Below are 14,844 nucleotides of genomic sequence, written 5' to 3' on the forward strand. Positions count from 1 at the left end.
TTAAATAAACAAATAGACACTGGATGACTGACAGTTTTGTAGACTTGCTTTATTGAAACGCACAGTTGGGACTGGTTGAAACATACATGGGGAGGGGTCAGTGATGTCAGAGCAACGCCTTCAGCTATATGAGAACCCATCAGGACACTGTCCTAAAGATGTGGGAGGGGCTTCATCTGTCTGTAATGGAGGGGGAGGAGTAATACTTTACTTTATAACACCGAATGGCTTATTTAACAGTCATGGTTCCTATCTGAAAATTTTACATTTTAGAGTTCAGTGGTCCTTTAATAGATCAATGCCAATGTATATTTCGGTTGAAACTCTTTAGCTTGCCTATTAATATTTTGTAGAAGCTAGTTAAACTGTTCATGCATAGTGCCAAGGTTTTGGTACTGTCCCATAATTCCCTAATCCTTGCCTTTAAATATAACTATGTCACAATAGAAGTAGTTTCATAACCTCCATTCACGTCTCTCACACAAACTGACACCACCGTGGGTCATGCTTCAAAGGTTTGTAGTGGAAATGTAGAAATGCACACAGGGAATAATACAGACAAAGGCATTTGATTTGCAATGGTGACAATTATTTAATATATGCATTATATTTGTTCACACAAAGTTTTGCACAATATAATCCATTTCTACCTTATAGACCCCCTTCCCCTCAAACTGACATGCTTTGTAGAAAGAACTTGAATTGGCCATTTAACAATTCTGGAAAAAACAAATCTTTCACTTGTTTGGTTTGTCTGGGTGTACAAGTTGATGCAACTCATTCAATAAATCCCTTCATGTCAAGGGCATTAAAATGATTAAAATCCAGAATAGACCTCTCATATATATGTTCTATTTTTATTTGTTTAATCAGTAAATTACCAAAATCTTTACATTCTTAATAAATAGCCCCTATAAATTCCCTTGTTTCAAAAAACAAAACAAAAACAAAAAAAAAAAAAAGAGCAACAATCTCTTCACAATGTTATATAGGTTTCGTATATTAGGTTTCATAGATATACGACTAAAGTAATAAAAGACTTTCCAGGTCGGACATCTCCCACCTCACGGCCATCCTGAATAACTGTAAGATACTCTACTAGCACAGCTAGATATTAAATGCACAAGAAGGCAGAATAATGCAGAGAAACGGATTTATTGTATTGCTGGTCAAGAAGTCTGCGATCCTCCGCTCCGCATCGCGTCACAGACAAGTCGCTAAGGACGTGTGAATGAGACTTACTTGAATTACGTGACCTACAGACATTCGCTAAACTTTACGTCAGTCGTTTGCACAGAAACGTAGCCAATACTGGATGTTTATTCACACCGCCGCTCTCTAGCAAACTCTTGCCCCTAAAATTCCTTTGAAAGGAGGACTCTAATTGTTACATTTAAAAGTTTATCTGTCACCTATACACTGTGGAGGCAGACATTTTTTTTAGGACGGAACAACATTCAAGAGAGTAGATATATTAAACCTTCTAAAAACCAATCAGATTCTAGCTATTATGTTCTAGCGTGTACTAGATATATGGTAGCTAGAATCTGATTGGCTGCTATGGTCAACACCTCCACTATTATTTTTTTTAGGTTTCATAAACCTACCCCTATAAATTCACTGTGACCCCATGACATCACAGAGGTGTGTTGTGGGATAAATAATGACGCAGAGTCCTTCATTCATCAGTTCCTAGTGCATTTCTCTTGAAAACTGGATTAGTCACAAGATGGCTGCCTCCAGAGTGATTTAAAATTATCATTAGTTTCTAGTGAACTGAACGTCTGCAATATATATTGGTTCAGCCACAATACAGCTCCCATGTATATAGCCCTCAGGCACATTTAAAAAAAAAAAAAAAAAAGTTCACAGATTAATGTGAATATAGGCAATATCATTTCCCCCTATTGTAAACACACTTTTGCTAGCCTCGCTGGTTAAAATAAATTATATTTTAATGCAAAGCAGTGCCTACCTATATTTTAGGTACTATGGGAAAAAAAATATCTAATCTTTTAAAAATGTCCCTTTAAAAACCCCTTTCACTGCAATATAGTTACTCTGTTACCTCATTATGCTGAATTCTCTTCTCAAAAAGTGCTAAAAAACGTCACTGTGTTAGATCTGTTCAGAAAGGTTCTAAATATTTACAGCGTGTAAGAACAAATGGAAAAGGACAATGAACACAGGAATAAAAGTGCCCCAGTCCCCCTCTGGCCCTTATAGCCAACATTAATGCTCTCCCACTCTCCTCCTCCGATTAACCCTTTGAAACCATGGCATATGGAAGTTACACTACCTCGTAAAGCTACATGACCTTACAGCGCCTCAATGGCCGCAGTTCTATAACAGGATGCGCGTGAAGCAGACGCTATTGTAACGACGCCAGTTGTACAGCGCATCAGAGAGGAAAAGCCCTGCACAGATTTCCCTTGTATCCTAATGCTTAAATACTAATACAGTATATACTGTAAACATACATATACACACACTTTATATTTCTGGATAACTCATTATCCAGAAAGCTCCAAAATCCGGATAGGTAAAAAAAAAAAAAAAAGTAAATTATTGCTGCTTGTGTGACTGTTATATACAGAGATACTATTTGGAGCTCTGAGACAATTTATTGAGCATGTGAATACATACAGGTATGGGATCCATATATGAATGTATGTAGTGTTATACATGTTAAAATGTTTTTAATTTTCCCTTTAATCCACTACTAATAGATCTCCTACATTCCCTATAGTAATACTTTGGATGGGTCTGTATTGAGAAGGATCCGCGGGTCCCCTGGAGATAACTTTCTCAGCGCTGATCCGACGCAGCGCTGATCATGAAATCCATCTGCTGACTGGAGGGGCGGGGCCTGGAGGAGGTTTACTGGGAGTTTATGCAAAGCGGAAATCCCATTTACATAAAAGAATGGCCAACCAACAGCTTTGGACCCAGGCTATTTGCATCCCTAATGAAGTCTCAAAAATAACACAACTGTTCCCTGCAGAAAAGAGAGACTTTAGAAATTCTCAAATATAAAGTGGAACTCTTAACAAACCCTTTCAGAAAAATAAATAAAGTAAAAAACAAACCAGAGTACAAATTGGTATCATTTTAGAATTCCATAATGTTGATGCAAAATAACATAGCTTTATACTCCACAGTAGCATATGTATATGTCGTTCTACTGAAATGCTAATGGGAAGGATATCGCTCTGCGAGTGCACTCGCTACAGGGACTGGAAACAGGAAATTATATCAAATCTGTGCAGCTGGGGGGGCTCAGCTCCTTACACTATATAACTCTCAGTCTGTGGCTTCCTGTATCCGTGTGACAGCAGCCTCACATCACTACTCTGTGCTGCTGGGGACCCTGCTCCTTCCACTATATAACTCTCAGTCTGTGGCTTCCTGTATCAGTGTGACAGCAGCCTCACATCACTACTCTGTGCTGCTGGAAGACCCTGCTCCTTCTACTATATAACTCTCAGTCTGTGAAATCCTGCTGCCTCCATTCCCCTCCTCACATCAGGTCACTGCCCCTGTCACATGCAGCCCTGTCCTCACTAACCACACAGAATGAACGATACCAGCTACAGTAATGCAGCCTGTGGTCAGCAGGGTTTACTAGTAAAATACTTTTATGGGCACACATCTCCTTTAAATTTTTTATAAAACAAAGTAGCAAATGTTAAAAAAAAAATAAAATAACCATAAAAGAATTTATAATGTTCTGTAGCTGGAATCAATAAGAACATTATTCCACCGCTGTTTCTTCACCGTTGTCACCCCAACATTTGGTGGTAACTAATGACCTGTACTTTTAACTACAATTGCTACTTCTTCACTGCTCCTAAAATGTAGTACCGAGCACATGATTAACAGAACAAAAAAAAAACCAGACACTAATGCTGATGCGATGCAGTGCGACCAATCCCCACTACGGAGAGACAGCGGATTTACGGTCTATCACATGACTATATCGTAACCGCGCAACTAGACCTATCTATACGGCTGTATTAGCCAGTGCAAAACATTGGCTTCCCTAATGTCGCCAACTAGACATATCTGAACCGCTTTAAGCTGATGCCGCACATTGCGAAACTGGATCATTATTGGACATGTTGAAAAAATGCCTTTGGAAGAGCACATCTTCCGACCCCTCTTACAGGCTGGAAGTGATCCGGGCCATCGGCCTGAGCAACAGATAGCCGAATCTTGTCCGACTGGACGCTCGGGTCCAGCAGAAGGTAGCCGGCTTTATGTCACAAATACATTCTCTCTTCTCCCTCCACTCACTCGTCTTTCCGCTTCTCTCAGTGCAGATAGAAGTATCTGCTCCTCTATCCTACTGTAAACATACAAAGTACAGCAGATGAGTGAGGAGCAGGAGATGAAATTGCAAATGAAAGACAACAGGTTTAAAAATAAAATAAAAAATAAATAATCCACAATGGGCTCCCCGGGTGTTGTAAAACTACAAGTTCCAGCATTCCCTGCCAGCTATCCGATTCCAGAGACTCTGCTGGGGCTTGTAGCTTCACAACACCTGGATAGTTGGCCATGCCGGCTCTACAGGAGGCACAGAGCAGATTTTAGATGAAAATATATAAGAAAACAATCCCAACATTTCTAGGTCACCAACTTTTAGAGGGAATATAACATCCTGACGTTACAAGTCATTCTCTGCTTACATCAAACAACATTCCTGTGCCCATAGCATAGGCAAACCGAGGGGGGTTTCCCAGTGCCTGGAAAGCCCCTCCAAGCCTGGGGCACTGTATAATTGAGGTGGCTGGACCCTGCCCCAGCTTCACACGGCTCTGCTTGAAAAGAGAGAGCTGCGTGCACCTAACAGTAGTGCACGCAGCATTGCCCATGTATATTATAGGGATAGAGAGAGTTGGAGAGCAGCCAAGCACTGTCTAATATTATAGCTAAGCCCCCATGTATGCTGGTCACACCCACTGGTGGCGTGGTGTGGAAACCCCCCTCTGCAAATCCTGCGTTTGCCCCTGGATAGAAGGACATTGCGGCTCTCCCAAGTCACTGACCTCTACAAAACCATCTTACCCCATTAATACACCCGCTATATTAATCATTGACAAGACAGACATTTTGCATATGTCAGTGTCCTTATTAAACAATATTTGTATCCAAATGTCTAAATGCTCCACGCTTTCTGTTCCCGAAAAAGTGGTTTGTTCAATACAGTTAAGAGGATGCATATTGTTTGTTTTGTAAATAAAAGTTTTCCTGCTGAATAAAAATATGGGTACTCCCAATACAGCAGGAAGGAAAGCTATAAAAAGGACAACTTCAAACGCTTTGCTGAAGTAGACTGAATTGGTTACAGAACCCTTTGCATAGTCTGTATTGGTGCTATTTGCTTTTAAATGAAAATATTGCCTTTTTAGACGTTTGCCTTAATCTCTACTATAAATTGCTGGTGCTTTCTGTGTACCATCAACCAACAAGCAGAATAGCGCCCCCAGAGGCCTATTTATCGTGAAAAATGTATATTATATTAATAGCACCTTTGTTATAATATACCATAAAATATAAAGCATTTTATTATTGATATATATATATATATTTTTAACATAATGTACATATTAACAACAAGCAGCCCACCAGAAAACAACAGCACACCAAAATTTACAAAGGAACTTGTATTTAGGTCAATGTAAAGTACCTGTATAGCACGCTACATGCAAAACCTACAACTTATTCCTAGACCTATAGACTTTGTTTTCACACTACTAGATTTTTAATGGATTACTTACATTTAACTGTTCTCCAATGTGATCTAAATCTAATCTATATAACAGATACGTATTTCTAAACCCGTTATACATGCTTTAGCTGAGATAACCCGTCCCCTGTCTACTTACAATCGCCCACATATGTAATATTGTGTTTGAGGCAGGTTTAAGAAGACGACCGCAGAACGCTAAAACTTAACATTCACAAATATATAGGCAAGAGTGAAAGGTATTCGAGAGAAAAAAAAAAAAAAAGAGTGATCCTGGGAAAGATTTGTATTCTCATTGAAGGACACTGTATTCAGACGACTGAATGGTTGATAACAGAGACCACTCGCTCTCACTTATCTGTACAGCAAATATGCTGAAATTCTTCCAGGTTATTGGAAGTTTTACATATATATTTGTTAATGTTAATATATAAAAAAAAAATCTAAAAGACCAGTTTCTTTACAATACAGTATAGTCCCTAGGGAAAATAAGGGATACTATAAAAGAACCCATAGCACGGATTTAATACCCGTCAGATGCAGTTACTCTCAGTGAGGACTATTATGTAATGGAGTTTTTACCATTTTTTTACTAACTGCCATCTATATTCATTGAATAGGGCCCTTGGGATAGATGTATCAAGCCTTCTAAAAAGTAAAAGTGGAGGTGATGCCCACAGCAGCCAATCAGATTCTAACCATCATGTTCTAGAACAGTGTAAAAAAATGATATCTAGAATCTGATTGGTTGCCATGGCCGACACCTCCACTTTTCCTTTTTAGAATGTTTGATAAATCTACCTCTAGTGTTTCTATTCTCTGCAGGTATTATAATAAACCAAGAAGGAAATTCGAGTGAGCAGCGCTTAGTCTAAAGTCACCAAAGCTTGCGGGGGATACCCGCCTCCACCCTGTCTACGTTGCATAGCAGGTCTAGGATCTTCGGTTAGGGGAAATTAATTATTCCATCTTATCCTAAATATCCACTGCAGTTCTGTTACATAATAACAGGCAGCAATGACGCATCACACCGCCCCTTAAACTGGCTACACATTGGGCAGAGCTCGTCGGCTCATTTGGCTGCTTTTAGTCAGACTGGCTACTGGCCAATATTCGCTTGTTGCCTCAAGAGATCGTTCTGAAAGGTCTAAATCTAGTCAGGATTTTAAATCATGCTTCCTGGCCCCAGTGACTGCTCTGGTAACCGTTCCACAGAGTGATCCAAAGATTAGTCACGGTCACCAAACGACCGGCTATTTGGCTTAGAAATGTGTGTGGACAGTTGACCATAGAAATAGTCTTTCAACAATCGGAAGGGAGGGGACGATTTGTCAGTGAGTTTCCACTTCTGAGAACACTAAAAAGGTAGCTGAAATAGGTCAAAAGGTTAAAGCAGCAAAGCACAGCAGGGCAATTATTAACCCTACTAGCCCATAACCTTGGTGTAACTTTACAGAGCTTGTCTGTTACCCAGTAGACTGCATGTCGGTCAGTCACAAGCTTCACTCTCCTCAACACATTTTAACACCTCTCAGCAAAAGCATGGGACAAATATGCATAGTGGAAAGATTTAGTTAAGTGTAGCCACTTAAGTTATTTCACAAATATAATGAAGTTCAATAAAACATATTAGTGAATCTACTTGCTGTATTCTACATAAGGATTAAACCTTTTCTCCATTATTCATTTCTCATTTGACCCATCTTTCTGGATTCTCACCATCCCGATACGATATGCTATGGTCATTTCAGGCACTCTCAAAAACTCAATATTTTAAAACTACTTCATCTCTATAAAACGACGCCTAGGAAGAAAGGCATTATCGTTGCAGGGTTTTAGGACTGAAAGGCGCACGTTCGGAGATAAATTGGGGGACTAGTCATCTTATAATTCTTACAGCTCGTCTTCTAGCCGTGTTACACATCGACTGCTATAGAATAAAAAAAGGTGAACCCAATTTATTCAGCGTTACAATTATTGAACATAGGGATAACCTCTCTGCTCGGCCACTGCTCATTTTCAAAACTTTTCATTTTATAAAGCAGATTATAACAAATGTAAAATGTAACTAGAGGATTGTAGTAGTGTATTGCGAAAATCTCAGAGCGGAAACCTAGTTGTGTGACATCATCCCATCGTTCCAAAGGGAAAAAAATTGGGACAAAAGAGGCCACACACCCCAACATACCCAGTCACTTCTCACTTACTCATGCCGATTCTCCAATACAAAAGCCCATTCCCTTTACCAATGGAGAGGGAATAAAAAAAATCAAGCCTCAAATGACTCAGATATAAATTACGCAAAGTTCTTGTCTTTGTGAGATCAATAATCTGTGCTGTTATGTCCAGTATTCAGGCTTCCGTTGCAGCTATATTCACGGATACATTTTAGACAACAGCGCAAGCCAGACCAAGGCGATCTCTGTGCCGCTGTTCAATCACCCGCCCCCCAAATGCAAAGTACTAAAACAAAGCTCAGACTCTCGGACACAGAGAGGACAACAGTCCCTAGAACAAATCCACAGCTGCATACACAGAATAAACGACAGGACGAAACAAGACGCAGATAGGACAAAATATACAAATATGGTTCACGGGACAAGGTAGACGGAGCAATGAGCGATCTGTATAACTCTATAAATGACCCAAAGCTCTAAAGTCCCTTCTGATTACAGTACAAAAACTTCAAGTTTCTATTGTGTAGAAAAAGAGGCATGAACCAGAAACACCCAGAAAAGTGTCCGGGTTTCATGCAATAAAACGTTATACAACTAGGAAAAGGAAGTCACAGTGGAAAACGCTCATTAAAAAAATGATAATAAACACCTGCAAAAGCTTGCTTACAAGTCTAAAATGAATGGGGTGTTCAGAGCCCAGCAGAGCAGGATTTCAATGTATCAAATCGTTGCTTCATATTATAAGATTAATACAACCTCCACTTGAAAGTTCATACAAGGCAATTAAAAAAATAATAATAATTGCTATTCCGCAGTCGCCTGCACGATTCATTTTGGAACATTTCAAAGTGCATTCTCATAATAAAAAAATTATTATTAAAATTGGAGACCAGGGTTACAAGCATAGTGCGTGCAAACTCTCTAGAGTTTAGATTGACTTGAAATGAAGGACTGTGATTCGCCACTAGGTTTATAAAGGGGCAAGTCAAGTGGAGCTCAAATAAATAAAGACGTTGCCACCTTTCACAGTACTGAAACCTTTGGCTCGTTGCTGAACCGCAAGTCTAAAACATGCACCGGTTTCAATGGGAGAGCCAAAGGTTGCATATAAGCCTGCTGCATCCTCTACCAAATAGACAACCTAACATGTAAATATCAGCCGTTCATTATCGCCAGGCAGTTTGAACCTCTGCAATATACGGCGGTCCTAACAGCAGGTACGGGCTTAAATAAGGCAAGATGTGCGATTGTCCGCAGCAGCCCTTACAAGGTCTTAAAACTCTCCACGCCCGGGGAAGAGAAGAGAAATGGAGAGGGGTTAATTACAGCACTCATTGTTAGTGCTTCCATGCCAAAATAACACCCCCAAGCCCCTGCAGCACCAAAGGGTTCATATGAAAGGACTCTAAAAATAACAGGATGGCTAACTGCTTGCAAGCCTATAAGCGGTGATCCGCGGCGCCCTGGAAGCCGCCTTCTATATTCTGTAGGAACGCTGGTCTGCCGGCTGATTTAGTCCGTGAACTGGAAGATAGCGTCGGGGTTATTGCTGTCGCTGTGGCTCGCCGGCTGCAGAGTCTTTGTGGGTGAGGTTTTACCGTGCGAGTGGGAAGAGTGGGAACTCTCGCTGGAGCTGCTCCGGGTCTCTGTACTTGTACTCGTCTTCTTCATCTTCCTGCGCTTGGCCAATGGGGCTTTGTCCACATTCTGGAGGAGGAACCCTTCCCGCTTGTACTTGTTGAAGGCCTGGGGAGACATACGCAAAGCTAGCTTAGTCATTTAGTGATCCACCAATCCGAGATAATACACAGCACATGCCGGAACCTGCAGAACAGAGAGACTACACATAGAACGAACCTGGATCTACTTCCTGATCTCATGCGTTAGAAAAAAAACAAATACTCTACTGGTTTTCCTCCTAGTTTAGGATTTGATACACAGATTTAAAACCAGAAGAGGGGTGAAATTAGCCACCTACTGTGTATTATAAGTCCCAGAGGAATATAAGGACGATATAATGGTACAACACCGGCTTTCACAAAAATCCAAGGCGACTTCTAATATCAGTAAACATTTACACTACACAGATTGTAGTGGTGACATCAGAATTTAAGGTTTATACAGCTATTACCTACAATAACAACTACATTTAATCAGCATTACTTGTATATCATAAATGCACTTCATACAGTCCCCCTGTTGTTATGAATTCTGCCTCAGTACAGGACTGGCCTTGGAAACTGGCTTTATAACCAGATAAAATTAGTCTGAGGTTATGCTGCCAGGAACAGCACTTACTATGTCAATCTGTTTTCCCATAGTGTATTTCTACACATTCACTCATATCCAGGGTGTAGGCAATGAGAAGTTAACAACCAACAATGTTAGTAATGTGCACCTTAGGCAATGATCAGTCCTCGGCGAGTTTACTGTAAAATACATATATTCATCGGACATTACAGAGTAGAACCCCTAATTTGCAGAAGCTTAGTGATACCACCAGGTGAAAACATTTCAGAAGAGAAATATGTAACGGAAATAATCTTACATGAAATGTAGCTTTCACGTGGGTGTGTACGGATGCTCCGGCTGAACCCAATACGTCGGGAGTCATGAGAGGGTTGGAAGACAGCTGACTGCCGTCCTGAAGCCATTCATTATACCTCAATGTGGACATCTTAATTCTTTTATTTGGATCCACAGTGAGAAGCCCTGAGCAGAGAAACAAACGTCGTACAAGTGAAGGTGCAACGTCCACCGCCTCACATGTAATCAGCAGTTATGGTGCAGAAACACACACAAACCATCAGCCCAACCACCGGGTTTATACCTTGTATCAAATCTTTTGCCTCTTGAGACACATTTTTCCAACTTTCTCCATCGAAAGAGAAGTCACCTTGCTTTATCTTCTTCATGATTTCCTCGGCGCTGGCGTACATCAGCGTTTTCTCGTGACATTGGAAAGGCACCTGACCCGATAGCATTGTATACTAGAAAGAAGAGAAACGGACATCGTTATCAACCGTTCCACGTCCACGGACACTTCAAGTCTCTAACCCAGATTTCACTGGAGGTTTACCATAAAAAAATATCTAAAAATATCTGACTGAGCAGTAATTTTAAAGCAGTAGACTTAGTAAATGCAGATCCCCAGTTACAAGCACCCTCCAAAAGATTACTGGAAAGTTAGTTCAGATTTCTTGTATATATCATTTTGGAAATACATTCTATTGATTTCAATGGATGCACATCCTCTCCGACACTTTAAAGAGCAATTACAAAAAGTAATACATCGAAGGCTGTGTACTAACTGGACTGAATAATATACATGAAACTGGAGTGTTTATATATAACTAAAATGAGTATGTCATACATTCTCACTCCTCTGCAACAAGCTCCCATGTCAGAAGGGAGGGGCTTAGCTAACTACACAGGCAGAGAGTGACTGACAGCTAGGCAGACTTGCTTTGCAGAAATTAAGCGTGTGAATTGGTGGAGGCAGAGGCGGGGTCAGTGATTTCACAGTAACTAAGTCTCTGCTGTCTGAACTGTAACACATCCAATCTGGATACTGTCCAAAAGAGATGAGAGGGGTTACAGTTGCCTGTAGTGGAGGGGGAGGCAATAATTTATGCAAGGGAATGTCAAGTTATCACTGAACAATGTATTTCACCTTCAAGTTCATATCAGCAATTGTATTAATTTGTTTTGGACAATTTGAGCTTGAGGTTGCGTTAGGACATCCATGTGGAAATACCAAAAATAGTTGGTCACACATGATATTTAAGAAGGGGAGAGGGAGGAATGGTGGAACTGGACTCCAAATGAGCGAATTAGGTCACCAAGGGAAGAAGTGAGAAAAACGGAGGGTGGAGAACAGAGCATTTTGGGAGTCCAACAGATATAGAAGGCGTGGATGGAAGGATGTTCCAGAGGTAGAGATATGGATGGATGGATAGGTAGGATGTGAACCAGGAAAGAACTGTGTCATGAAGGTCAATGGAGTGAAGGGCGATCGGTTAGACTTTGCCCTCACAAATGTGATCAATGATCTACTTCTGGCGGTCTAAATGGACTGTTGGGAGCGGAAGACCGAATGTAGACAACTGAGAAGGGAACGAGCGGACAAACAGTTAAAAACGGATGAACACAAGTCGCTCGGGAGGTTTGAAGGCAAACAGGAGGAAAGAAAAAGAGCGGTAGTTGGAGATAAGAGAATGGGTTGAGAGATGGGTTCTTTAGGACTGGCAAGATGAGCACCTGCTTAAAAGGAGGAAGGCAATGTGCCAGCGGAAGGAGACCATTTAAAGAGATGGTCATGAAGAGGGGAAGAAGGAGCAGAGAGGTCGAGAGGGAATCGGGTAAGGAGGCAGGTTGTGGGGTGGGATGATGAGTGCAGAGACTTCATTCTCAGTTATAGGGGGAGAATTAGCTGAGGATGGATTTAGGGATGGCAGGAAAAGGTGTGTGGGAGATGTGGGTTCTGTCTAATGGTGTCCCTATCTGAAAATATACATTTAAGAGATTTGAGGTTATGCAAAAGATTCTGCTAGCTTCTAGATTTGACCAACTAGTGGTTTCTTAATTCTACATGATCTTGTCCACCCCAGGGCTAAAAGATGGAGACGTAACATATTTTATAATATTTAAACACACTCCAGTAAGATTTGTTTTTAATCGCAAACCTTTCTCCTTGATAGCTTTGAAATACTAAGCAAAAAACAAATTAGGAACGGATAAGATTTTCACCATCTCCCTGTGAGATCGCAGATGGGTCAACTGAGCAGACATGAATGACTGAAGCACAAATTTAACCTAGCTGCACAAAAACAGGGATATTCTAAAAATCAGCACTGTTCGTTGTCTAATGTTGATATATATATATTTTAGCTTACTAAAATGACCCCCAGACTCCAGAGGTCACACGACTCGTCGTAGCCATTGTCATTCAAGAGTTCTGGTGCAGCGTAGTGCAGGGTGAAGCAGGGGGTTTTCAGGGGCTGGTTATCCGGTGGTTTTAACCGTGCAAACCCAAAATCTATAATTTTTATTTCAGAATTGTCACTTTCATCTGTGAAGAGAAAATTCTGGGGGGAAAAAGAAAAGAAAAATAAATATCCAAAGTTCAGTGGGAAAAATACTTTAACCCCCCCAAAAAAACGTATTACAAGTATTTAAAATTATTTGATAATTTAGCTCTGTCTGCATACGGTTTGTTGCATATGCCAAATAAAATTATTGTCAAACTGATATATTAAAAGGGTTATGGTACAATTACTGTGTGCTACAGCTTCTTCCATTTTCACCAGAATGAAGCAGTTATGAATATTCATGAGTATTACTGAGAGAGTGGACAGCCCATGTACTGATCACCGTGCCTACATAAACATCCCGTGACAAGTTCAGTAGCCAGCTTTCAGTACATTGGCTCTGAATGATCACATGATATCCAGTCACAGGATCCTTAGCCCACAGGACAGCCCACACCAACACCTATTTACCAACACATTACTGCAATAAGCACGGGGCAGGCAGGAAGGAGCACAGCTGTATAGCGTGTGGTGTATTTACTCTATATTTTGATACGGAATTTTCACAAACTGTACTATTAATTTAATATTTTCCAAAACTGCACAATGGGTCCGCCAACAGAAACATCACACACAAAGTACCTCTGGCTTCAGGTCCCTGTGCACAACGCCAACGTCGTGCATATGGCTGACCGCCGAAACCAGTTTGCGCATGATGTGGCTGGCTTCAGCCTCGCTGAACGATTTCTTCTTCTTGATGCGCTCAAACAACTCCCCTCCTTTCAGTAACTCCATCACTAGGAACGTGTGAAGCTGTGAAAACAGCACTGTTAATGGTCTATGCACATTATCCTAACACTACCACTAAATAATCCCCACTGATCCCAAGGAAGTAATTCACTTTGCGATAGGTTTTTACAAGCCGATCGGAACCTGGTGACTACCAGCAACGTGTATGTGTCTATATACCCCAGGAGATCTTATGGACAGGAATCATGAGATCAAAAGTATATGATCAGTTTCTCAAATTAAAGCATGGTCCCAAAGAGAAAAGAAAAAAAATATATTATATAGTCCCAAATGCATCTGTGGCGAGTGGGCTCCCTCGCGGCTTCCAGTGACATCTTGGGAGTCTTGAAATCAGAAAAGATTCTTAAACTGTTGTAGAACAACCACTAAACTGCGCAGTAGAGAACAAAAACGTAGCAATCCTGTATTTGACTATATTTATCTGCACATATAACCGATATAACAGGGACAATATTCACCCACCTGATCGTGGTGGACATCGTATAACTTCACAATGTTGGGATGAGCTTCACACAACTTCATTGCTGCAATTTCTTTCTGGGTATTGCTTTCCATGCTAAAGATGCAAAACCATAAAACAGTTAGATATTTGCCCGGCGCACGTTTCTAATTGGGGGACACAGACGGTGGATTATGTTTCACCTCTAGGAGGCAGAACAATGGGATAAACATGAACGGACTACTACTTCTTCCTACAGCCCCACATTCCTTCCTCTAACAGTGCAAGTTTTCCAGATCTGCTTGCTGGAGTTCAGGTGTATTCATTACCAAATGACACATTATAATTCTACCACCTGTGGATCTGTTACAATGTATCAGTCAGTAATGACTGCACCTGTGCTCCAGCAAGGAGGTATGGAAAACATGCACTGTTAGGGGTTCCTAAGGACTGAGATTAAGAAACACTGCTCTAGAGCGATGCCTGATACAAGATATAGAGGTTGGTATCTCTCGCTCCTCAATAGGCTGTCAGCACCACTGGACAGGAGCAGAATGCCGGTAACAGTGAGGGTCCGTTGATTGGGGGTGGGGGCGAGGATTAGTGTAGGATGTTTAATTAGCAGAGGATGTCTAA

At 40.9% G+C, this 14,844-nt stretch overlaps 1 protein-coding gene across 2 annotated transcripts in view; it reads right to left on the minus strand.

Annotated features, from left to right (window-relative positions):
* Positions 1-567: 567 nt before the first annotated feature.
* RPS6KA5 (ribosomal protein S6 kinase A5) overlaps positions 568-14,844 on the minus strand; it is a 51,800-nt gene continuing 37,523 nt past the window's right edge. The window contains exons 12-18 of one of the 2 annotated variants that reach the window (XM_075192521.1): positions 14,232-14,325; positions 13,602-13,772; positions 12,825-13,016; positions 10,760-10,919; positions 10,478-10,641; positions 9,528-9,675; positions 568-4,348 (exon numbers count right to left, since the gene is read on the minus strand). In XM_075192521.1, coding sequence (XP_075048622.1) covers positions 4,341-4,348; positions 9,528-9,675; positions 10,478-10,641; positions 10,760-10,919; positions 12,825-13,016; positions 13,602-13,772; positions 14,232-14,325 — 937 coding nt within the window. In that variant the 3' untranslated portion in view covers positions 568-4,340. Of the gene's footprint in view, positions 9,676-10,477; positions 10,642-10,759; positions 10,920-12,824; positions 13,017-13,601; positions 13,773-14,231; positions 14,326-14,844 lie in introns of both variants that reach the window. The other variant, XM_075192520.1, reaches the window with a different exon arrangement.

The sequence above is a fragment of the Mixophyes fleayi genome, chromosome 12, assembly GCF_038048845.1.
Source record: "Mixophyes fleayi isolate aMixFle1 chromosome 12, aMixFle1.hap1, whole genome shotgun sequence".
NCBI lineage: Eukaryota > Metazoa > Chordata > Amphibia > Anura > Limnodynastidae > Mixophyes > Mixophyes fleayi.